The sequence below is a fragment of the Lynx rufus genome, unplaced genomic scaffold, assembly GCF_022079265.1.
Source record: "Lynx rufus isolate CCGP_SWC_20201006 ecotype Redwood Valley unplaced genomic scaffold, mLynRuf1.p SCAF_13, whole genome shotgun sequence".
NCBI classification, from domain to species: Eukaryota; Metazoa; Chordata; class Mammalia; order Carnivora; family Felidae; genus Lynx; species Lynx rufus.
The window spans coordinates 22,109,146-22,134,733 of NW_025814827.1; the positions used below are offsets into that span (position 1 = coordinate 22,109,146).

Consider the following 25,588-nt stretch of genomic DNA (forward strand, 5'->3'; position numbering starts at 1 on the left):
CAAGCTCTGTGCTGTCAGCATTGAGCCTGACGTGGAACTCGAACCCACACACCATGAGATCATGACCTGAACCCAACCAACTGAGCCACCCAGGTGCCCCAGGAAAAACATTTAAAAGAACACATATCCATTTTCACACAGCAGGCAATGAAGGATGAACCTGGGACTAAGCAGCAATGCATTGATATCTGGCATACCTGGGAATCCCTATCTATCCATTCTCAGGGTTTTGACCAAGGGCTTTTAAAAGCTATTGTCCTTCCTTATGTCTTATTTGTGCCTCACATAATTATCTTCACATATTTTACAGTTAATCATGATGGAAACTATTGTTCACAAAACCAAGTGTCCACCATTTTGTTAGAATGCGAGATTTTTTGTTTGCAGTGAAAATAGCTTTGTGTTATTTTAAATATTATAGCAGATTAGTTTTCAGATATTTCTTGCCTCTGCACAACCGTTAGATGTTAAGTAAGCTAGAGAGGGGCCAGGACTGAGCCATTCTTGTTTAGTATAAATTGCCAGCATCTGGCACAGTGAATGACCCATAGTAGATGCTAAGTTGATTATTTATCTATCCATGAATGAAAATAGATTACAACTGCCCAAGTTCATGGGTAAACTGTTTTCATCACTGAGAAATACAAGAGATAGTTATGTTTGTGTAAGACATTAGGTATAGAGTAATAAATGTGTGTATCTAAAATGTATAGTATAGGCACATATCATATGTATCAAAGTACAGTAAATTCTTTCCCAAGAATTTTCAAAATCATTTTTAAAAAATCATAGTTTGAGAAGCCACAGAAAACCAATGAGGAGAAAATATCCATGGTGATACCATATGCAAAGAGAGATATCTCAGAAAGTCAGTGAATTTTGTTAGGTGTCACAGTTACAAGTTCTGGAACATAGTCCTTTTCATAAAGGAGTAAGAAGTATTATCTTTGGTTTGAGAAACTTTTGTTATTATCATCCTTGGGAGAAGGGGTTTTCTTGTTCCTGCCTGCTTTATTTGTTCAAGATATACCAATCTTGACTGGACCAAAAAGCCTAGAGAAATAACATGCTTGTGAGTTTATATGCTAAATGTGTCAGTTAATGAATGCAGAAATGTTATAATGAAAAAAAAAATCATTGTTAAGAGACTAGAGATGAAACTTCAACCCAGTATTTTAGCATTGTAGCTGTTGTGATTTAGAATCCAAAGTACCAACTAATGGTAGTTTAGTTGCTATAAAGGAATGATACGGAAGAGAGAAGGAAAAATGAGAAAAGACTGGGTAGTTGTAATCTTCTACTTATCTAAAGACACGGTGGTATGGAATTCTTTCTATATTCTTATTGTAATTCCCTTAAATTTATATTTTCTGAATACTATTAGTAAGAATTACCTTTTTGTTTCTTAACAATTAGTACAGCTACTTTCTTACTGATAGGGAAGGAGTAATATGAGACAAAATCTGTATTAAGATTGTATGTCAAGTTAATTTTCTTTAGCATCTTTACTTAGTAGGATATAGGTTATATATTTAACATAGAATGAATAATGCAAAGGAAGAGACAGTGGTCATGATTAATTCATATTTATTTCAGTGAGAGTTTGGCATCATATTTTATAAAAGCACTAACTCCTTGTGAATTGTGTTCTGATACTTTTGCTCTGTTTTGTACTTGTTCCTTTTAACTTTAGATTGAAGTTACAGAACCTTGAAATTCTGGAACTGGAGGAATGGCAGAGAAGAGGGCAAAGAATTGTTGTTGTTGTTGTTTTTCTAATAACATAAATAAACGTCAAAGGACGTAATAGCAACACTAACAACAACAACGAATTTCTAGAGTGGCCTGCATTCCTGAAGTTGTGAGGGCCCCTGAGTGAAGGAGGTAGTAATACAAAGTATCTGTGTTCTTACGTGTTCCATCCACTTAAATTTTGTATATATATATTACCAACAGAATCTCTTTTTTTAAGCAAAAACCACTGTGGTTCTCTGTTGTTTGTGAGTTGAAACACTAGGGGACAGCACTAAAATATTCCATAGTTGGTTGTTATTGATCACTTGCATACTGTATAATAAGTAAGAGATTTTACTGTTAAAGACATTGAATGCCCTGTTGATTTCAGTGGGTAAAAACGCACAAAGGGGAAGATAAGCTTTCAAGTCCATAATTTCAGCCTTTGTAAGATGATGATTTGAATAATTTAAAGAAAGCTCCTAGGCTGCTTTTTCAGTTGTTAAGAAGGCATGATAACTTAAAGAATTGTGATTTTTCTGATAAAAGTGTTTTGTTCTTTTCATCCTTTTGGGATAAATATTTTGCATATTTTTTAAAATATGCATATTTTTAAAAAAATTTCTAATCTTGTTTTTCCAGGCACTTTGGAAAGACATGAAACAGGAGAAAGAGCAAGAATAATTCTCAATTGTTGTGATGATTCACAGCCTCTAAAGCCTGAATTTGCACTTCCAGTTACCTCAGAGACACATAAGCACAAAAGTGTAGAACAGAGACCCTCCAGCTCCTGTCAATTTGGGCCAATACCTTGCCCTGGTCTGCAGGTGGAGTCTTCATGGAAGGTAAGTTCAAACCAAATTGCTGCTCACAGAAAACATGATCAACTTCGAGTAAGAAATCATATGCCTTCATGAATATGAGGCAATTAAATATCAGCACAAAAACAAGAACTTAAGAGATGATTGTACCAGACAGACATATCTACCAAATGATCTTGGGTGAATCATTTTAAGTGATTATTATGCTTGGTATAGCATTCTTTATGAAAAGATAGGTTCCAGCTATCATAATTGAGTCAATCTTATATTAACTCTTGACTTCCACATGGTTTTCAGTTGGGGGAGGGGCTGTATTCTGGGCTCTGCATCCATTTTTTCAGTCGAGTATAGATGACCTCTTCTTTAAAATGGTTATTACAGATAAACCAAAACAGTGTTACAAAAATTGGATCATTGTATGGACAAGTTTTTTGATATACTCAGCACCTGTAGGATCACCAGCTCTTTAGAATTCCAAGCCTCAATTAATACACAGTGATGGAGTTTGCATTTAGTTTCATAAACCAAGTCTTCACTGAAATTTGGATCAGCTTTCTTCTTTTCAGTTTTAAAATGATATAGTATTTTATCTGATTTCTTTAAGGAACTTTTCCATCTTTTTTGTCATCTACATTTCTAAGTTATCCCTTCATCATGTTGTTGTAATTATGTCATTTATATGTATATATCTAATGGAGTATTTTTCATGTAAACATATTTTCCTAACATTATCTATGTCTTTTTAATGACTACATCATGCTCTATACTTTGGGTATACTATTACTGATTAGATTATTTTCCTATGGATTAATATATGGGTTGTTTTTTTATGTTTCACTTTCATGAATAACATATCTATGAACCTTAAAGCTTTTTTTCATATTCAGTATTAATGGGATATATTTCTAAAAATGGGATCTCTAAATCAAAGTTTAGCTAATATTATTAACATTTTTGATTATTTTAGTAGTGTTATGAAGACTGCTAAAATATTATTAATAAAGACTTTAAATAAGGTTTTGTTTATCTCACATCCATGTGTATGGTTAGAGGCAAAAGGATGTGTCATCTTCAAGAAAGATCCATGGGCTGCTGAAGCTATGCCTCAGAGTACAGGGGGGAGAGGCAGGGGTCCAGTGTGCTTTTTGGGTTCAGAGCTTTGATTTAGATTTATCAGTCTTTTGAGAACGGAACCACACTAACCAAACACCCAAGCAATACATATATAAAGTAGAATGACAACTGTCCGATCTACAATGATAAATATAATTGACATTTTGTTCACCCCTCAGCATATTCTCACTGTAGCAAAGCTACAGGTAGTCGGGGAGAAGAGGGAGATGAAGTTTTCACACAGGGCTCCTTGACGAGCATGGAGTCAGAGGCAGGAGGTGCTCATTCACTGAGCTCTGAGAGTCTGATATACGTGGAAATATACAATTGGTATACATTGATATAATCTGATATACAATGATATATCAAGGCTGATAAACATTGAAAAATTCCTAAATTTTGGATTTTTAAAGTCTCCATTTAGGCCACCCACTTTTGTTTATACTTTCCTCCTTCAGATGTTAAAACTAGTCATCAGGCTTTACAGCTCCTCGTTGTTTGTTTTCTCATTTAGGCAAATTGGCTATAGATTGCCAAATGTGCTTTTCATGTTTTTGAAAGGGGTCATATTTTATGAGGAAAGTTATGTCAATATGATGAAACTTTAACATTCACAAATGAAAATTACAGTCATAAGGCCTTAGTCTCCAAAGGTGGGAAACTGAATCATATGTGTTGTAAGATTGAGGTCAAAAAAGCCCAGTGAGTGAGCCCAGATGGCCACCAAGCATTCCCATCTTAATGTGGCTCTGTGGCTTTCTATGCATAATAGACTGTGCATCTTATAGTGGGAATTATAGGCTAGAATAGTAGATGAGAACTTGGGGATGTCTCTGGACTCGTGCATGTCAGATGCCTAGGGTCTGCTGGAGCAAATCTCATTCATCAAGTGCCTATTTTACTAGTTTAATTCCCACAAGGTAAACTGATTACTATTTCTTTCAGTTTCTTGGAGGACCTCAGAGTTACCGTTTAGGTAGTGGTAATAGTATATATAGATTTCATTTTCTTTATGTAATTTTGTTTCTTTCTTGACTCCAGGAAGCAATAAAATGCCAGGGTCTTGTTTTCCTACTCTTAGGCTTGTTCTGGCTTTATTTCCTTGCTACTGCCCTTTGCCTTTGATGACTGTGATTTCCAACTTTCGTTTTCTTCAGAGCTTAATCAGACAGGCCTATCTCCTCCTTTGTTCTATACACCATGCTTCTATTATTATTGAGCTTACTGCTAATTAGAGCTTTTTTTTTTTATTTATGCTTTCCCTAAGTTATGTCTTCGTCAATTAAGTGCTGCGTATCTTCCTTTCAGCCTTTTTGACTTAAGCTGTTGAGATTATTGTATCTTACTCTTATTTACAAATTGAATATGCACGAAATTTCAGGAGTGCTTATAAATTCCCCATTCTCCTTATTGTTGCTATAATAAAATGCTTCGTGTATTTTCATAAGAGAATGAGTTAGTTTTGAAGAAGAGGATTTGAATCACACTTGTTTTATAGGTGGGAAAATGAGGGAGAGTAACCCTGTGAAATGCACAAATGTCTAAAAGTTACTTTGTGTTTCAGAACTTTTTTTATGTGGATTTTTGTGACATGCACTGAAGTTTTTTCAAAGGGTACAGTGGACTGTTTAAACAGAAAAATACCATGTTAGATCTGTGTGGTGAGCTACTTGTGTTTTGAAATATTTGGGATTTATTTGAATTCTGTATTCAAGTTTTCTTCTTGCGTTTGAAGAGTGCATATAGATTTGGAAACAGATTTTACAGAGAACAACAAATACAATACGACGCTTTGAAAATGGGTCCAATGAAATGCTAGAGGAGTTGAATTTGTGCAGCTAGACAAAGAAAAATCTTTGGGGTAGGAGAGGACCAGAGTCTTAAAGGATTTAAAGGAATACAATATCATATTAGTGATGGGGAACTGCTTTTCTCCGAGTCTGCTGAGGATAAAACAAGATAGAAACTGTTTAAATTGCAGTGGGAGGAATTTAGCTTCAAAGTAGGATATAAACAACCTTACTAAAATCATCTCTACATGGCAGAAAGCTTAGTAGCTTCATCATATTTTAAGGAGAGAGAAGGTCTGTTTTGTCTGTCGGTTGGTTTTAAACTCCTTTGTTTTTTGTTTGGTTGTTGTTGTTGTTTTTCATTTCTTGTCTATAAATGAGTAATAAACAGGATTATTTTAACTGTCACAATTTAGACCCATTGTAGTGTCCAGGAAATTTCTTTAAAAAAAAAAAAAAGATTTGCTATAGAATGGGGCCCCAAGCGCTCCCCCTAGTTGATTGTTTAGTGCTGCACTCTTTAATATGGTAGCCATTGATCACATGTGGCTATTGAACACTTGAAATCTGGCTAACACACATGTTAAAAATGACCTTTGTATATATAGGGTTAAATAAAATATAGTAGTGAAATCAATTTCACCTGTTTCTGAGTGTGTGTGGGGGGGGTGGGTAATATGGCTACTGGGCAATTTACAGTTATATATGTGGTTTGTATTTTATTTGGATTGGACAATGTTGAACTCCACTAGGAATAAGCAAACTTTTTTGTAAAGAATCAGGTGGTAAACATTTTAGGCTTTGTGGTCCAGATTTTCACTGTTGTAATTACTCAACTCTGCTGTTGAAGCACAGAAGCTAAACAATTCTTAAGCAAATGAGTGTGGTTATGCTCCAATAAAACTTTATTTACAAACACAGGCAGCAGGCCAGATTTGATGCTCACTGCTTATAGTTGGCCAATTTATGATCTAGATAGTCTTCTCTACAGTTAGAGGTCATGAGGCACTAGGAGGAACTGACAAAACAGCCAACACTTCTCCTCTCCCTAGATATCTGGATTTTTAATAAAACAACTTATTCCAACTTACGCACTATGTGGAATGCAATCCAAAAGACTTTGCATCGAGTCTGTTTCCTGACAGAAACCATGACATGCATATGTTTTGGAAATCTGCCTTTTTAGGAAAACAAACGTGCCCATTATAGCTCCCAATCCAAAGAAGATTTTGTTTTTAATTTTTTTATGTTTATTTACTTCTGAGACAGAGAAGAGAGAAGTGAGACAGAGAGAGACAGAGCATGAGTGGGGGAGGGGCAGAGAGAGAGGGAGAGACAGAATCAGAAGCAGTCTCCAGGCTCTGAGATCTCAGCACAGAGCCAATACGGGGCTCGAATTCACAAACCGTGAGATCATGACCTGAGCCGAAGCCCGTCGCTCAACTGACTGAGCCACCCAGGCGCCCCCAAAGAAGATTTTTTAATGGCATTTCCTTTAAATGATGTACTTACACATACATCTTTATCCAAACATAGAAAATTGATTGTAAAGAATGCATTTACATTTGTTTATATTCCAGTGAGCTTTCTAGAAATATGTTTGTATTTTTTTAACCTTTACTTGACCTTAAGTGATGTCTATTTTGTTCCATTTGGTGAAAAATCTTATTAGAACTTTATCCTGCTACAACTCGTAAAACAGGGATGCTGCACTGGTAGGCCACCAATAAAAAACTGGACCCCACTACTAATCACTTTATCAAAATGAAATGTTAGTTCTTTCATATTTTATGACATGAAAACGTAACCAAAATAGATTTAGAGCAGTTTTTAAATAATGCCTTAAAACGTCACCTGCAAATTTATTTATAAATATGAAATAATAATTCACGTGACATTACATGTTGTACATTAGCTCAGTTTTATTGAATTATTTATATTTTACTGCCAATATTTAAATCACTACAGAAAAGAACAAATAGTATGTATTTGAAAACAATTCATTGCATTGCAATGGGATAAACCCTTAATAAAGAATGATAATTTTTACTTTTTTGAAGAGTGATTTTTGGTATATTTTTTAAATATAACACACAGTGTATAGCTATTTGTTTTCTAATGTAAAAAATACTTTGATTCAGTTTTGTATAATTTTAAAAGAAAATAAATTTTTATTATTAGATATGCTGGCACTTCACTAAAATATAGGAATTTCTCTCTGGACGAAGATTTTTGTTCTGAGTATTTTCATCTAGTGAATCTCAGCATAAAATTTGAGCTCCTAAGTGACAACACACTTCCTAGTAAGATAGGGAAATAGTAGCAGAGAAATATACCAAACTGATTCGCTCTTTGAATACATGAAGAGATGCAAATTTTTGACAGTGTAACCACTTCTATAACATGTAATAGTTAAATAAAAATTTCTGTAATACTGAATAGCTTTTTTAATGGCTCCTTTATGAAGACTGTCACTTTCTCACTTTGAGGCATCAGTTGAAACTTTTCGATGCAAAGTTACCTCAATGGTGAGGGAAAGTATGAAAAGCATAGCACAGCTTTCTTTCAAAACTAATTTAGGAGGTCTCTGAGTCACTGTGAAAAGTAGGAAACACGCCATTAAATGACTCCAGCTGTCTCTCTTCACCCAGAAGCAACCATGGATTTCCTCACAGGACTTCAAAGCCTTGCTTGTATCTAAACATTCGTTGGCCATGTAAATTAGAGGCACAAAAGGAGAATGCTCGTATTTCATGGTGCGTGGCTGGTTTAAGTCCCGCATTGTGCTGCACGTGCCGGTGGGGAGTGCCAGGAACAGAAGGGCACTGTTCTGACTCGTGTGACAAATGTAGTTAACACCAGATCCATATTAATGTTGTCAAGTTCCCTTGATGTATTTAAACAGATTTTAATTATTTTCAGCGTCCAAAGGCCTGAAATATATAGCCTAATGGTTCTTCAAAGAAAGCTTACTTAATGTGTGAATGTAAAGCCTCTCATAAAAATGAAACTTTTATATTGGCCTTAGTCATTGACATAGGTTATTCATCAAGTCAGCAATTTGTGTGGCAAAGTGCCATTTGAATAGTGTATTGTTAGGATACTTATGGTCCACTTGACAAGGGCTCTTGCTGTAAATAGTGCAATTTGACTCCAGCTGTTAAAGAGTGGCTTTGACAGCAGCCAAATAGAATGGAGATGCCTTACTGCACCGCCGAAAAATCAATATTGGGTTCTTGTTCATGGTAACCTGTTCTTTTCTCTTCTGTAGATTTATAAACGACTATCAAGGGCTTATAAGTGGAAGTTTAAATATTATTTTAAATGCAATTCACTTCGAGTTTTAAATTAAGACTTGTGATAAATGGTACAAGTGCAGAGTTTTAGGATATTATTTCCACCCCCTGGTTCATGTTTAGTCACAATTACAGTTAAGTTGAATTTGGATTCTCTAGCTTCAATGGAAGAGAATTAGTGTAAAACATGGTCTCAAAATTGTGTGCCTATTGTATGTTGCCAGTGCAATTATTTCTTCTTTTTGATTTTCTTATCAATTTATCTGTGTCCCTCCCACCTTCTCTGCGTGTATACCTTTTTGTGTGGACAGCAGGGTTCTTTGTGGCTGTGCCCATAGCAACACCCACAGATGTTGACAGCCAGTAATGTCCCCAGCGTTGTCAAAGATTTCCCTAAAGCATAGTCTTGCTGGTTTTGAAGAGTCTTCTAGCAGTTTTCAGCAATACAAGGTTGCTATGATACCTGGCTGCTGGTAAAAGATACTGAATCTGTTAATTTCAGTAACTACGCTCGCGGAATCTTTTTGCATTGGGTTTCTCTGCCCTTGCTAGCTGTTACGTTTAAGATTACAGAAGAGGAAGTGAAATTATAAACTCAAGAAGAGAAAAAAAATGTTTCAAGAGTTCACTTTGAATTCTAATATTGAATAAAAGGAAAATTTCCTAGGTATAAAAAGCTTTTAGCTGACTGTTGATTTCCTAGCATTGCAGGTATTATTTATTTAAATCATTTCTAGTTCTGTGTGAATATAATTTTAATTTTTATTGCTGTTTACCTGAGATGTCATAAGCCTTCATCAAAGGTATGCTGAGCAGGACTTGAAAGAGCTGTCATTTTTAACATGAAAAATGCTGGTATACCACATACTTTCTCAAATGTCTTTTCCAGTGAAGGCTGTTAAAATAGCTGTCTTCCTATTACTGACCAACTCTGCATTTATCGAATTTGTGGCTGAGGTAGCAACTGAAAATTCATAAAGCTGATAATATAATTGTATACAAAGACCTTTAAGGCTGATTCAAGGTCAGTGTTATTGTTTTTATAATTGCTGATAGGCAGTCGTGATTTCTGGGAGAAAGGATTTGTTCTGCATTGCTTTTAGCTGGTTCCAAAAAAAGGTTCTCTCTTTTGTTAATTCTAAAGTAAACCCTTTCAGTGAATAAATGTTTATATCATTTCTTCAGTACTAGTTTTCTCTTAGATTTAGCTTAGTTCCTCTGTCCTCTTCCCCCAAGTATTCATCAGCCCTGTAAGAAACACAGAAATCTAAGATCATAGATCTTTTTTGAATTAAATATTCTAGTTGTTGTTATCAGTTCACTTGCAGGGTGGATACTCCAGAATAGAAATGTAAGTAAAAGTTAAACACATCAGGCATTGTAATTTTTTAGCCTAACCTTGGGACAGCGTGGCATAATTTATTAAAGTATGACTCTAAATTGCCTCCATTTACATTAATAATTTTGTATAGGTGTTATAGAAACTATGAATTCTGTAATCTTGTCCATATCATATTACTGCCCCATGACTGTTTAGGGACTTTTTCCTCCCTCATTTCTTCTTTTCTTTCTTACTTTCTTCTCAATTGTAAATTGCTTTTGCTTTTTGAAAATCTGTGACTTTTCCAAATTTGTTAAGACCCTGCTTCTTGTAGGACCCAAAAGTCTTCAGCCTACTGAAAGAGGTCTATATCTGCTGGGATCAAAATTCATCTCAGTGGATTTGGACGTTCTCTTGTTGGACCATTTGCCAGTTCTGATGACAAAGTGATGGTAAATGTTATCTTTTTGGAGAAACTTGGAGTTTCCTCAGTGACCAAGGTATCGTCCTAGATCAGGAATATCTTGTGTTTATATCCTCTTCTTTATGACTACCACAATGGATGGTATTTTCAGGTGTAAAAAATGAAGTTTCTAGAAATTCAGATGTTGAGTTAACTAAAAGGGTTAGTGGCTTATAACAGGAAAGAAAAGAAGAGAAATAAAATCTTTCTTCTTGAAAGCTGGTAATATCACTTATTGACTGAGAGTACCATCTGGACCCATTTAAAGGAATCCCAACAGGAACACTACTTCTGTACCAATGACTTATGTTGAAACTGGTCCTGAGAGAGCTACAAAGGCAAAAATGTAACAGGAAGCAGTTCTCAGAAAAGAAAGTATTTATTCTCATGGAATGTTTCCCCTATGTTAGTAAAAACAAAATGTATTAAGACTTTAGCTTTATTCACTGGAACTAAAAGAGCATGAACTTATTGAGGAATATATCCTGCTAATATCCTCATCCATTTTTCTGTATTGCATTTTTAATAGTGACATCCTTAAAGGCATAACCAGTTCTCTGCATCCCCAAATGGCAATTATGTCATTAAACTCACATAATGACATAAATGACATTATTTGCAATTCTCTGTATACAATGAAGCTCATATTACTCTGGAAACAGCTGTTTTGATACTAAATTAAAACATCCTGCATAAGCTTTGTGTCCAAGTATGATCATTCCATAGAAAAAAATGGTCATAAGAAACTGCTGTGAGGGGCACCTGGGTGGCTCAGTCGGTTAAGCTTCCGACATTGACTCAGGTCATGATCTCGCAGGCCGTGAATTTGAGCCATGTTGGGCTCTGTGCTGACAGCTCAGAGCCTGGAGTCTGCTTCAGAATCTGTGTCTCCCTCTCTCTCTCTCTCTCTGCCGCACCCCCACTCAAGCTCTATCTGTCTATCTCTCTCTCTCCCTTTCTCTCTCAAAAATAAATAAACATTTAAAAAAAGAAAACAAAAAAAGAAACTGCCGTGAGAGCAGTGGCTTCTTATGCACATACTGAACTCCGTGCAAATTCGCATAGGAATGACACTTGTAAATTTTGAGTTTTTTTGGTCTTCATGTGTTGTCCAAGACCTTCTGGTTTCTAGAGAGCCATTAGGAAAGCTCACAAACTATAAAGTCATACTCACCTTTATTACTTTCTTCCTGTTTGCACTAGAGGTCTCTGGTCATTACACAGAAGTTGGTCCTCTCCATTTACTCTGGCAGCGAAAGTTTTGTTTTCCCTTTAGCCCCCTGAAGTAAAATATTAATCTGAATGCATAAAGAGTAGTAATGGAGGAGCACAAGTTCACCAGATCCTTTATTTCTGGTTTCGGCACTGTGCCATGTTAGAGCGAAAAGTGATCAAGTTGCTGTTTTCTCTTTTCTTCTCTTTACCAGGAGGATGTTAGAGCCCAGTCTCGATTGAACTATACAGTAAATTAGGTTTAGATATAGAACTGGGCCTGTTGGTTCCTGTCTCTGCTCCGTTAGTCCCAGTGTAGCTGAATGCGCTGACGGATGGACCCTGCAGCCAGGCTCTTACTGGCCAAATTTCTCTCACTGCCGGGCTCCTGTGTTATCCTGTCTTTACTTTCCTACCCATTTCCTTGAACGTTCATTGACAGCTAAGCCAGACATCTGGTATACTAAGTCAGTTTGGGGTTGTTTCTATAGCCTTGAATTTTAGAGTTCCCTGCTTTTGCTGTGATTAGTTGATAGGATTTAAGCTTTGCTTGGATCTCTGATTTTTCTTTTCTCCGAATACCCTACTTAGTATACCTCTTCCTTACAAGTTGCCTTTCCAGGAACCAGAAACCTCAGGCTCGGCTCTCACAGATGACCACTCCGGCTTCTGCCTGAACTCTTCAAAATGATGGCATTTTAGTTTCCTATTGCCATGGAACAAATTACTACAATCGTAGAGGCTCAGAGTCATACACATTTACCATGTCCCAGGAGTCTGGCATGGCCTGGTTGGATTCTCTGTGCAGGGTCTCCCATGGCTGAAATCTAGGTGTGACCTGGGGTTGCTCTGCCACCTGAGGCTGGGGGCCCTCTTCCAAGCTCATTCAGGTTATTGGAAGAATTCAGTTCCTTGTGGTTGTCGGACTGGGTCCCTGTTTTCTTGCTGGCTGTCAACAGGGACCACACATACCTTGCCAGATTGCCCCCTTAATCTTGAAGTCAACAGTGGAGAAATTGTTTTGTATCAAGTCCCCTTATAGTCTGAATCTCTTACTTCTCCCTCTGCCAGCAGCCAAAAATAACCTCTCTGCTTTCAAAAAATCTATGTTATTAAATCAGGGTGACTCATATAATCTCCCTATTTTAAAGTCAACTGATTTGGAACCTTAATTACATCAGCACAATCCCTTCACAACAGTACCTAGATTTGTGTTTGGTTGAATAACTGGAAGAAGGTATATTTTATGAGGTGCTGAGAATCTTGGGGTCAGTCTTACAATTCTGCTTATAGAAGGAAAGTAATTCTAACTCAGGGTGGCTGCTGTTTCTGTTTTTGTTTTTGCTTAAATTTTCTTTTTTCATTTTATTCATTTGAATGAGAGAGAAAGAGAGAGAGAGAGAGAGAGAGAGAGAGAGAGCGCACGCAAGCTGGGGAGAGGGACAGAGGGAAAAACAGAAAGAACCTTAAGCAGGCTCCATGAAGCCTGATGCAGGGCTCATTCCCACGACCCCAAGAGTCAGACACTCAATCAACTGAGCCACCCAGGTGCCCCAGGGTGGGTGCTGTTTTAGGACTATTACCTTCTCCTCATTCTGAAACATTTAACCCCTGCCTAAGTGCCCTGATTAGCTGTCCTATTACTAATCATTTCTGAAATTTGAATCAAGACTCTTAGGACCTCTTCATCCTGTCTGTTCCTTCAGGGAGTTGGCCTGTGCTATAGGAGATCTGTCTCTTCTGTCTCTTAAGCCAAACCCTGTTTTACCAAAACCATAGCATGGCAGAGATCATGTGATCATACAGCAGAGTATGGAGAGAATAACATGGGTCCTGTCTCTTTCTACAAGATTATATCATGAGGCTTAAACAAGAAAATAATTTGTCAGTGGGTATGACTCTCTGAATCTAAGAAGATTTTCACAAAATTTGTTATCATATGATTAGCAGTCTAACATCTTTAATTACCAAGGGCCTATCTTGGTCCTCTATTAAATTTATAGATGATAACAAGTTGTCTTTACAGTCTCTTAAGCATTATTTTCCTTTTTGCCTTTGATGTTTAGCTATGTTAATAATCAGCTTAACCAATCTTTAGAACATTTTTTTACCTTAGGTATTAAATTTCTGGTGTTATCAAGGATGCCTAGAATTAGTAGGACAGTAGCAGAAAACTACCAGTTTTGAGTATATTACATTCAAAAATTTAATTTTCCTTATTATGGTAATTCTTTTATTCATGATAAATTCTGCCATGAAATACACACCTGACTTAAATGATAACCCCTCTGTGGTACTCAAGGAAACAGTTGGGATCAGATAGAACAGATTTCATGAGTTACACCAGAAATGAGTTTGCAGATAATGAACAGCACCCACATGATGGTTTGCATCACTGTTCTTCCCGCCCAGTTATGGGACTACAGCTTGATGGGTTTTTGCCTTAACCTAATATTCTATATCCACTGATTCTAGGACTAAGCTCTTGAATTTTAAAATATATGTTCTAATTCTTTATCAGAATAAGAATTCATGAATTAATTAAGCCTGAGGATTTTTGGCCCTTATTTTATCTATCTGAAAAGAAACAATTATAAATGGTGCTTAATTCATAGGCAAAGCATGAAATATATCAGAACTAAACAATATAATCTACAAGATATTCAGTACTTCATTATGTAGAAATGATATATTATGCCCCTTTAAAACTTTTACAGCCCTCTTACAGTTTCCTGATGTCTTTTTAATAAATCATTTAATATGATTGCTTTTAATTGCCATTTTCAGGATATGCTGACTTTCATTAAGGGTAAACATTCAACACCATATTATAATTAAAAGTCTCCTAAAAAGAAAAAAACAAAACAAAACAAAACTTACTTCACTTGCTTGAAAATTAGAGCAGGTATAGTCAGTAGTTCTTGAGTGATACTCGGGAAAGAATTTAAATCGAGTTTTTGCTATCCTCTGGTGACTTTGTTTCCAAATTTTGTGTCCAAATTCTGGACATAATTAAAACCTATAAAATATCCCCTTTAACATTTCAAAATGTTCATAGAATTCACACTGCTAATCAGTGTTATTATTATGTAATTTTTCTTGTATCTCTTAAGGTGGGAACTATATATTTTCTTTTCTTAGCCAAGAATACCTTCTGAGTTTTAAATTTGATTTTGACCCTTGTCTTGGAAAACAAGAGCCTTGAGAAGAAAAGAGCTTTGGAAATGGACATTCAATTATTATTAATCTCAGTTATATTCATCCTCAGAATAAAATCCAAAATTATATTGAAAAATGTCACCTGTAGATTTGGGACCATAACACAAATATTTAATTGCAAGCTACTTGGCCTTATTTAAGAAAAACAAACAAACAAACAAACAAACAAACAAAAACACCCAGTTCCTGTTTCCCTGACAGCTAGTTAACTGCCAGAATCTTTTCTCTCTGGTTCTTTACCTTGAAGTGTAAGCTTCAATATCACTTCCTTTAAAGTAAGTATCAGCCCACGTTCCATTATTTTCTTTCTCAGCATCCTTCTTATTTCATTTTGTGTCTTCTGCACCACCACCCCTGCCCCCCGACAGTATAAGCTCAAAAAGGGCGGTGACCTGCTCTGCTAGTTTAGTACAGTATCCTCATCACCTAACACAAGGCAGGCATTCAGAAATATTTGTTGAATGAACACCTGGACTGACAGCTGATAAAGTATAAACATGAAAAATAGATGGTAAGAAGGTGGAAGATACAGCCTTTTTTGAATTGTAAGAGAAAAAAAGTTTAAATGACTTCTAGAAATATAATATGTATTTATTTTGCTAGACAATTGCTTTAAGTCCAAATTGGGTTTACGTATTATTTGATCTTACGTATTATTTGACCTAGCAAAAAAAAATTGTCAATAACAACATAGGAAAGAGGCTGTGGAAACACAACAGCTACCCCACCAATATTTAAACACCAGCCCCAATCAATTCAAAAGTTTATAAGGCATATTGATATTTAGACCAGTCCAAATCAATTCAAAAGTTTATAAGAAAAGATTTATTAAATACTGGTGATGAAATTTAGGATGTGTAGCACATTGGGAGGAATGATTCACTGTGGGTAAGATGGGCACAATGGTGAGCTGATATAGATTCAGAAAGATTAAAAGGCAGTGTGGTTAAATGGTTTCTTACACCACCAAAGTTTATATTATTGCCCTGTTCACTTGCCCTTAAATCTCAGACTCTTTTTTCTAGTAACAAAGTTATCTAAAATAAGCACTCAAAAATAGCCTGAGGATTGTAGCGTATATCATAGGCCCTCTGCTTCCCTCAAATAATTACTTTGCTAAGCCCTCCCCTCAATACAAAACCCCTGAAGCCAACAACAATCTAATCAACAGGTTTGTAATAACTTTTAGAAATGTAAGTGTAATAAATATGAAGAGGCCTGATTTATGTTTCATTTCCCAGATGCAGAGTCTCTGGCACAACCTTGCATCCTTCAAGTGGTACACATTGCTTCCTACTTGCCTAGATTATTTGCAAATTGCTGAACCCTCTCTCTGAGAGGTTGGTGAGGGGGGATGATTCCACTCTGTGATGTGTATGACAGTCAGTGCTTTTGGTTAACTCTTTTTTGTGGGAACATGGGGTAGCGTGCTGGATTAGCAGTCCCAAGAGATGCCAAGCCTCCTAAGATTTGCTCTTCTTCCCTGTCTCCTTTCCTCCAGGGAGGAAAGCGTGTCAGTAAATGCAGACAAGCCAGTTCCCCTCCACATGGCTGCCTGGCTGACTCCACTCTCCATGTGCCTTATCTCATGTATAAGAGATGTTCTTCTCTCTACCTAGTCAAATCCTACCCATAGCACAACATATACATGCACTATTTAATATGCACCTACCAGTTAAACACCTGTAAATGAACTATGGATTACCTAGTTATTTTGCAACTATTTGTTTTTCTTAGCTTCTCAATTAGGCCTTAAGATCCTTAAAAACAAAGAACTACTTTGTATGTTAACTTAAATTTTGTAGCATAGAATACAGAAGAAAATATTTATTCAGCAAATATTCATTGAACACCTACCACGTGCCAGACACTTTTCCTGATACTAGGAATTTTCAACAAAGTCCTGGTTGTCATGGCACTTCTGATTTGTGTTTTGAATAGATCACTTTGGTTGCTTTGGGGAAAATTGGATTAGAGGATAGGGGTTTAGAGAAGAGAAAACTATTGTATAGGTGCAGCAAGAGAAGGAAATTACTAATGAGCGCTGAGTTTCTGAACATCAAATGGGAAAAAGCCATGATACAGCATGTGTGTTTTGTACACCTACAGCCCAAAGTGCTACCGGAGCCTCTCTATATGGCGAGACCAATGCTAGCCACAGAATGTGGAAGCGATATTAGTTCTAAATCTTGATGGATGAATAAGATTTTGCTGTGGGGAACAGCAGATCCAAACCCCAAAATATAAAGAGGGGTGGTGAACAGGGGACTGATGAGAAATGACATGACTGGACATAGAATACATAGTAGGAAATGGTGGAAGATGACTGTATCTTCGAGTCCTGAAGGAAAAGAAAAAGAAGTCTTTGAACCTGGCCTTGGACTTCTGAGAACAACTTATATTTGGAGTGGAAAATCCCATAAAACAACCAATACAAGCTTTAGAATCCTCTGTTAAAGTATAACTTAACCTGAACTGAGGATATTTAACAACTTAAATTGCCTGCTTTATATTTATATCGTCATACTGCCTACAAAAAATATTTTTTATCTATTTAAAATTCCTGTAAATTTTGAATAGTCCGGGGACAGGCAAACTTTTTCTTTTTTTTTTTTTTTTTTTTTTTAAATTTTTTTTTCAACGTTTATTTATTTTTGGGACAGAGAGAGACAGAGCATGAACGGGGGAGGGGCAGAGAGAGAGGGAGACACAGAATCGGAAACGGGCTTCAGGCTCTGAGCCATCAGCCCAGAGCCTGACGCGGGGCTCGAACTTACGGACCGCGAGATCGTGACCTGGCTGAAGTCGGACGCTTAACAGACTGCGCCACCCAGGCGCCCCAAGGCAAACTTTTTCTTAAAGGACCAGATAGTTAAATCTTTGTGAGCCCTAGAGTTTGTCATAACTACACAACTGTGCTTCTGCAACACTAAAACAGCCACATAGGATACGTAAACGAATGACTATTTTTGAGTTCCAATTATATTTTATTTACAAAAAAGAGGTGGTAGGCAATATTTGACCTGTTGGTCATGATTTTCTAACCCCTGCGGTAGGCAATATTGTGATTAGATTCTATTATAATTCAGTGTAATAGGCTACAAGAAGAGAAATGGAAGCTTTCCACTGGAAAAACGGTATTTGGTTATTGTCATTAACAAATATTCTTACAATGCTCCCTCTTTGCTAAAAGTTATAACAGTTTTAAATCAATTTTGGAACCCTGGGTGGTGAAATCCATTTTGGCTTTTTGAACATTTTTGTCGTATTTCCCCTAATGCTTATTTCTTCAAGGTAGTCTACAAATTTGATCTTGTCAATCAATTACTAGAAATGCAGTTATTTATTGCGAAATGGTCATTTGAAAGAACTCTTTTCCATAAACTTTAAATTATATATTTCTGAGTGAGTGTATTCTGTAGGTATTGATTTCAATTTAATAAGTATATGTTAAATTGAATTGACTAAAATAGCTAGTGGTCACACAGAGATATACACCTAAAATAAGTGTTCGACTGGTTATTTATTCTTTATGTAAATACACATAAGAATCATTCCAAATAGAGGAAGCACTTTTTCCCCCTTTGGTCTACTTAGTGGTAAACCAATTCTGATTAAGTTATGTTTCCTTCAACCTACATCCTTTTCTGACCTTTTGGCCAATAATAAGCTTATTAGCATGATGTTTGGAAAGCATCAGCATGGTAGCACTGACTTACATGTCATAGTTGGGAAGCAAAGGTGTTTGGAGTAAGTCAAATCAGCACATCTACAGCACATCTCTTTTAATTAGTTTTCATCTCTAGGGGGTAAGTACAGAGTAATTTAGCAACACGTACTTGTTGTCTTAATTGACAGTTATATACAGAGAGAGGTACAAAAATTGAAGGAAACAATTGCTATTTAAAGAGAACATATAGGACATATGGGAGCATATTTTTCCTGCCTCATATATTTTAGCTTTTTAATGAAATTGCTTAAATTGCTTTTAAATTCAATACTGAGTACTTTTTTTTTTTTTCAATCAGTGTCATTGAATTTTTTTCTAGGATGCAGATTAAACCAAAGTTGAATTATGAAGGATTTATTCAAACAGTTGTGAACACCTTTCAGAAATGGGGGCTAAGGGATGGTTTTATGTCTTCTAGTAGTTTCTAAGAAAAGCATACAGCACATAAGCAAATGAGATCACATTTTATAGGGCGGAAAGAGCACCAGAGTGGAATAGTCAATTTGTGTTCTAATTTCAACTTTGGCACTTCAGTAGTTGTGTTGATTACAAGGTTCCTGGCACAGAGCTCCCAAAACCCATGGAGTTTCCTGCAATGAGAGTCCTAAAACTGTCTTTTGTTATTCATAACAAGCCTTTCAAACACACCTGAGTTTATGTTAATGAGGTCAGTTTTGGAAAGGCCCTGGATGGGGGCTGGTTGCCAGGAACCAGGCAGGTGCTTAGATGGTTGGAATTTTCAGCCCCACCCAATGACCTCAGGACAGGGAGAGAGGTTGAAGGTTGAATTAATCACCAACGGTCAATGATTTAATCAACCATGCCCATGCGATGTTGTCTCCATAAAAACCTAAAGGTCAGATTTCAGAGAACTTCTGGATTGTTGAACACAGATATGGGAGCCGGATGCTCTTAAAGAGGGAGTGGAAGCACCCTGCTCCTTCCTACATATCTTGTCCTTATATAGCTCTTCAACTTGACACCTCATTTGTATCCTTTAATATCCTTTATAACAAACTGGCAATCTAGTAAGTAAACTGTTTTCCTGAGTTCTGTGAGCTATACTGGCAAATGATCAAACTTGAAGGGATGGTCATTAAAACTCTCTGTTGATAGCTGGTTGGTCAGAAATACAAGTGACAACCTGGATTTTTAATTGATATCTGAAGCGGGGCAGTCTTGTGGGACCAAGCCCTTAACTTATAGTGATGTTATGTGCAGATAGGTAGTATCAAAATTGAACTAAATTATAAGACACATGTCCCATCTGGTGTCTGAGAATTGCTTGGTATGGGTAAAGCTTCTCACACATCGGGTGTCAGAACTATTGAAAGTACAGAAGTTTGAGTATGATAGTAGCAGAGAAAAGAGTAGAGAAGAAACACGATAGTGTTTTTCCTTTGTAGTTACCTATCTATTCATTCATCTATTAATAAATCAAGTTGCATACAGTCTAAATCAACATAGGCTAACAACAATGCCCCAAATCTCATTAGCTAAAAACAACCCAAGTTTATTTCTTCATTTACTCCATGTACCAATCTGAAATCAGAAGGGGGTCTCTCTGCTCTTCATGGTCATAACCAAACTAATGAAGCAGAAGCCATGTACTGGGAAAGACAGATAACTGAATTATTTAATAGTTATACTAATGGCTACACAGATGCTAACTTCTAAGACACTTTTATCTGTAAAATTATAAGAAGTTTTGTGGAAATGCCTAGTTCCTTTTTTTTTTCAATTTTTTATTTAAATTCCAGTTATTTAACTTACAGTGTAATATTAATTTCAGGTATAGAATTCAGTGATGATTCATCACTGACATATACTACACCCAGTGCTCATCACATGCTCATCACACTCTATATAGAGTCCATTTCCTGGTTTGCCTCTCTCTTTTTCCCTTCTATGTTCACTGTTTTGTTTCTTAAATTCTACATATACGTGAAATCATATGGCATTTATCTTTTTCTGAATGACTTATTTTTTGCTTAGCATAATACTCTCTAGCTCCATTCATGTCATTAAAAATGGCAAAATTTCATTATTTCAAAAATTCACATCTTCTTTAGTCGATAAAACATTTGGGCTCTTCTCATAATTTGGCTATTATTGATAGTGCTGATATAAACATTGGGGTACATGTGTCCCTTCAAATCAGTATTTTTGTATCCGTTGGGTAAATGCCTAGTAGTACAATTGCTGGATCATAGGGTAGTTCTATCTTAACTTTTTGAGGAACCTCCATACTATTCTCCAGCATGGCTGCATCAGTTTGCATTCCTATCAGTAGTACAGGGGGGGTTCCTCTTTCTCTGCATCCTTGTCAACACTTGTTTCTTGTGTTATTAATTTTAGCCATTCTGAGAGGTGTGAGGTGGTATCCCATTGTAGTTTTGTTTTGTATTTCCCTGATAATGAGTGATGTTGGGCCTCTTTTCATGTATCTGTTAGCCATCTGGATGTCTTCTTTGGAAAAATGTCTATTCATGTCTCCTGCCCATTTCTTAACTGAATTATTTGGTTTTTAGGGGGTTGAGTTTAATAAGTTCTTTATAGATTTTGTGTACTAACCCTTTGTCATTTGCAAATATCTTCTCCCTTTCCATAGGTTACCTTTTAGTTTTGTTGATTGTTTCCTTCACTGTATAGAAGCTTTTTATTTTGATGAAGTCCCAATTGTTTATTTTTGCTTTTGTTTCCCTGGCCTCAGGACACGTGTCTAGTAAGAAGTTGCTATGGCTGAGGTCAAAGAGGTCAAAGAGGCTGCTTCCTGTGTTCTCTAGGATTTTGATGGTGTCCTGTCTCATATATAGGTCTTTCATCCATTTTGAATTTATTTTTGTGTATGGTGTAAGAAAGTGGTCCAGTTTCATTCTTCTGCATGTTGTTGTCCAGTTTTCCCAACACTATTTGTTGAAGAGACTGTCTTTTTCCCATTGGATAGTATTTCTGGCTTTGTGGAAGATCAGTTGACCATACAGAGGTGGGTCCATTTCTGGGTTTTCTAGTCTTTTCCATTTTTGTGCTGGTACCCTACTGTTCTGATCACTACAGTTTTGTAATATAATTTCAAATCTGGAATTATGCCAGCTTTACTTTTCTTTGTCAAGATTGCTTTGGCTTTTTGGGGCCTTTTGTAGTTCCATAAAAATTTTAGGATTGTTTGTTGTACTTCATGAAAAATGCTGGGATAGGGATTTGATAGGGATTGCATTAAATGTGTAGTCTGCTTGGGTAGATAGAGATTTTACCAATATTTGTTTTTCTAATCCATGAGCATGGAATGGAAAAGACCAGTTTCTTTTCAGATTTATACTTCAAAAAGTTAAGAATCTCCTTGGATGTTATGATTATGGATAAGGTTAATTTTCTTTTTGTTTACCTGTATTTTTAATACTGTGTAAGTAGTATTACTGTTGTTTATTAAAGGCAGAAACAATATAGCAAAAGTTGAATTTCTTTTTTTTTTATTTTTTAAATTTACATCAAAGTTAGTTAGCATATAGTGCAACAATGATTTCAGGAGTAGAATCCTTAGTGCCCCTTACCCATTTAGCCCATCCCCCCTCCCACTATTCCTCCAGCAACCCCTGTTTGTTCTCCATATTTCAGAGTGTCTTATGGTTTGTACCCCTCCCTGTTTTTATATTATTTTGGTTTCCCTCCACTGTGTTCATCTATTCTATGTCTTAAAGTCCTCATATGAGTGACGTCATATGAATAGCAAAAGTTATTTTTCCACAGTTAAGTTCTTATTCGAATGACCCTTATTTTACTAATTTTTTAAATCTATGAATATATGTAAATATCTTTAGCCTCTTCAGTAATTCAGAATTTGATGTCTGAGTCAACATTTGATATATTCTGTATTATTATGATTTTATAATAGTGACACATATCTTTTCAAGTTTCCAGACTGAGTCATGTTATTTTTAGTCTTTTTGTGTGCAGAAATGATTCTGCTCCTTCACATTTTGTTCCTGGGATCTGGTCAGATTTATCAGCATTCTAATCGAGTCCTCGCTATAGTTTTGCACCAATATAAACAATTCTTTCTATTTTGTCTCTAATAATGTGATGCTCTATATTTTAGGGGAATTTGGGGGCTTCAATAGAATATTAAATAGGTTTATCAGCTAAGACCCTTAATTATCTCTAGATTTTGTTTTTGATTTTGATTTAATATCTTAGCTTGAGCTGCTCTCACAAAATACCATAGACTGGGTGGCTTGTGAAAAACACAAGCCAAAAACAGAAGTTTATTTTTCATAGTTCTGGAGGCTGGGAAGTCCAAGGTCAAGGTACCAGCTGATACGATTTTTGGTGAGAACCCTCTTCCTGGTTGTAGATGGCTCTCTTTTTGTTGTATTCTCATGTGGGGGAAAGAGAGCTAACTGGCTCTCTGATCTGTTCTTGTAAGGGCACTAATCCCATACACGAGCCCTCTACCCTCATGACCTAATTACTGTCAACATCCCCACCTCCCAATACCATAGTATTGAATTAGCATTTCAACATATGAATTTTGGGGTGACATATTCAATCCAGAGCATTTGATTATGTGAATTAGTTTCCATAATTCCTATGTGGCCATACCTCATCTTGCCTTTTTTTTTTTTTCCTGAATTCTCTAAGAGTCTTTCTGGAAGTTGATTTCTGTTACTAAAGTATTTCACTGTTTAGAAAGGCGATTGTGTTGTGCATTTGCTTTTCAGAATTACTTATAAAACCCTGAAACTTCAAAGCTCGTATTTGGTTTTTATCCCTTTTCAGAGGGTGAGGACACACCTGTGATTGTGGTTCCTTGTAGGGAGGATGCATTTGTCCCTGATATTTGTCTCTATTATGTTAGTCTGTTCCCAATCTAGGGTGCCCTGAAACATTTTTTCTGACCCCCCACCCAGGTGATTTTGTTTATCTTCTTTTTCTTTCTCTATCACTCCTTCTCTCCCTGAACTTGTTAGCTCTTCAAAAGTGCTGGGTGGTTTAACTCTAAATCAAGTATACCTATTATTTCTCACTTGCCAGCAACCAAATCTGTTTACCTTACAGAAATTTATTTGATTGCTTAGAGGTTATTTTGGAAATACTATAACAAAATAATAGCTTTATGGACTTTAGAAGCACAAAATATAGAAATAAAAAGCTTTCTTTCTAATGTTTATTTATTTTGAGTGAGAGAGAGAGGGAAAGAGAGAGAGCATGAGCAGGGGAGATATACAGAAGAGGGAGAGAGAGAATCCCAAGCAGAATCTGCACTGTCAGCACAGAGCCCAACGTGGGACTCAGTCTCAGGATTGTGAGATCATGACCTGAGCCAAGATCAAGAGTCAGATGCTTAACTGGCTGAGCTACCCAGGTGCCCCAGAAATAAAAGCTTTAAAGAATTCAGTAATATTCTTATGACTGGGGCTTTGGTCATTTTTTTGTTTGTTTGTTTACTACAGTTAGAAGGATTTTTTTAAAGATTTTATTATTTTTAAGTAAGCTCTGCACTCAATGTGGGGCTCAAACTTACAACCCCAAGATGAAGAGTTGCATGCTGTACTGACTAAGCCAGCCAGGCTACCCATACAATTAGAAGTTTTTAAGAGCTGGCACTAATAAATTGAACATGAAAGTTAAAAAGCAAAAACAAAAACATTTCTTTTTTTTTAGTAATTTAAAAGTTGACTTATAGAGTTATAATTGTGATTTACAGAAAAATAATGACATTTCAAGAATGATACAGAAATATAGATTTTTAAAAAATAAAAATATCCGTTGCCAGTTTCCTTTAAGATAGTATTACCACACATCCAGTTTCACTGAGACATTCTAGTACATGCTTATTTTTCCAATGTAATTAATAGTGTACCTTTTCACTCTCAAAAGTGGCTTGGTATAAACTATAAATTATATGGTCACTTGTAAAGGAGACTAGGCTTCTGTTTAAGTGAAGAAAATTTTCTACATCTGCTACTTTAGGTTAAACTAAAAATTTTCAAATATTCAAATAACCATAATGATATGCTAACATGAACAGACTGATGAAATATAAAGCTGTTGCTTAATCATTTTTCTTCCACCTCCAGATATGTAAAAATACTAGACTCTTCTTCCAGCAAGTGAATGATGTAAAGAGAGAAAAATTATGTCTAAGGCAAATTAAAATCTGCATTTTTACTTCATGCAGCACTTATGTCTTAGTTTTTTCTGTGTATGGTATAATTGTTTTGATGCATCATTAATTTAAAATAGAAAACATGTAGTAATACCATTGCACAGTAATGAAAAGTACACCCTGCATTTTAAATAGGCTATTATGATACTAATTAAAATATAACCAAGTCACCCTTATAGAATTCTGCTCTTCCTCAGATGAAAAAACAAAATCTACAATTAAAAAAGAAGCAAGCAATTTTATCCATTAGCCAGAGTCAGAGTGTGCACTTTAAACCTGGAGATTTTGTAGGATACACTAACAGTATTTTACACTCATAAACCAGTTTGAAGCCTGAAACACAATTTCATTTATCTTTATATTCTAAGCTTTATAGTGTCGCAGAAAGTGTCCATCTGTTCAGCTGAGATTGCTTCAAATAGTGAGTGGTCAGAAAGACTTAGATGATAAAGGTCAAAAGAGCCTCTTGACCCTGTGATACTTGCCAAAGCAATTGGAGCATCGGGACTGATATACCGTTAGATACAGTTCGCTAAAGCAGGCTCCACTTTAATTGGTAATGATAGCAAGAATACACAGTAAAGTCATTGCTGAAAGAAAACAAAAAGTATCCAATATAGTAATTTATTACCAGTCAGTGTGTTTCCCCCACCAGGTTGTTTTACCCCTGCAGTGGTGAGAGAAAGCAAAAAGGTACTCTAACACTTAGCTGAAAATGGATGC

General features: G+C 36.0%; 1 protein-coding gene across 1 annotated transcript in view; it reads left to right on the forward strand.

The window, feature by feature from the left end:
• The window catches only part of WDR72 (WD repeat domain 72), a 203,600-nt gene that overhangs the window by 63,264 nt on the left and 114,748 nt on the right, over window positions 1-25,588 (forward strand). Inside the window, exon 13 of the mRNA XM_047074452.1 lies at window positions 2,377-2,579. Coding sequence (XP_046930408.1) covers window positions 2,377-2,579 — 203 coding nt within the window. The remainder of the gene's footprint in view (window positions 1-2,376; window positions 2,580-25,588) is intronic.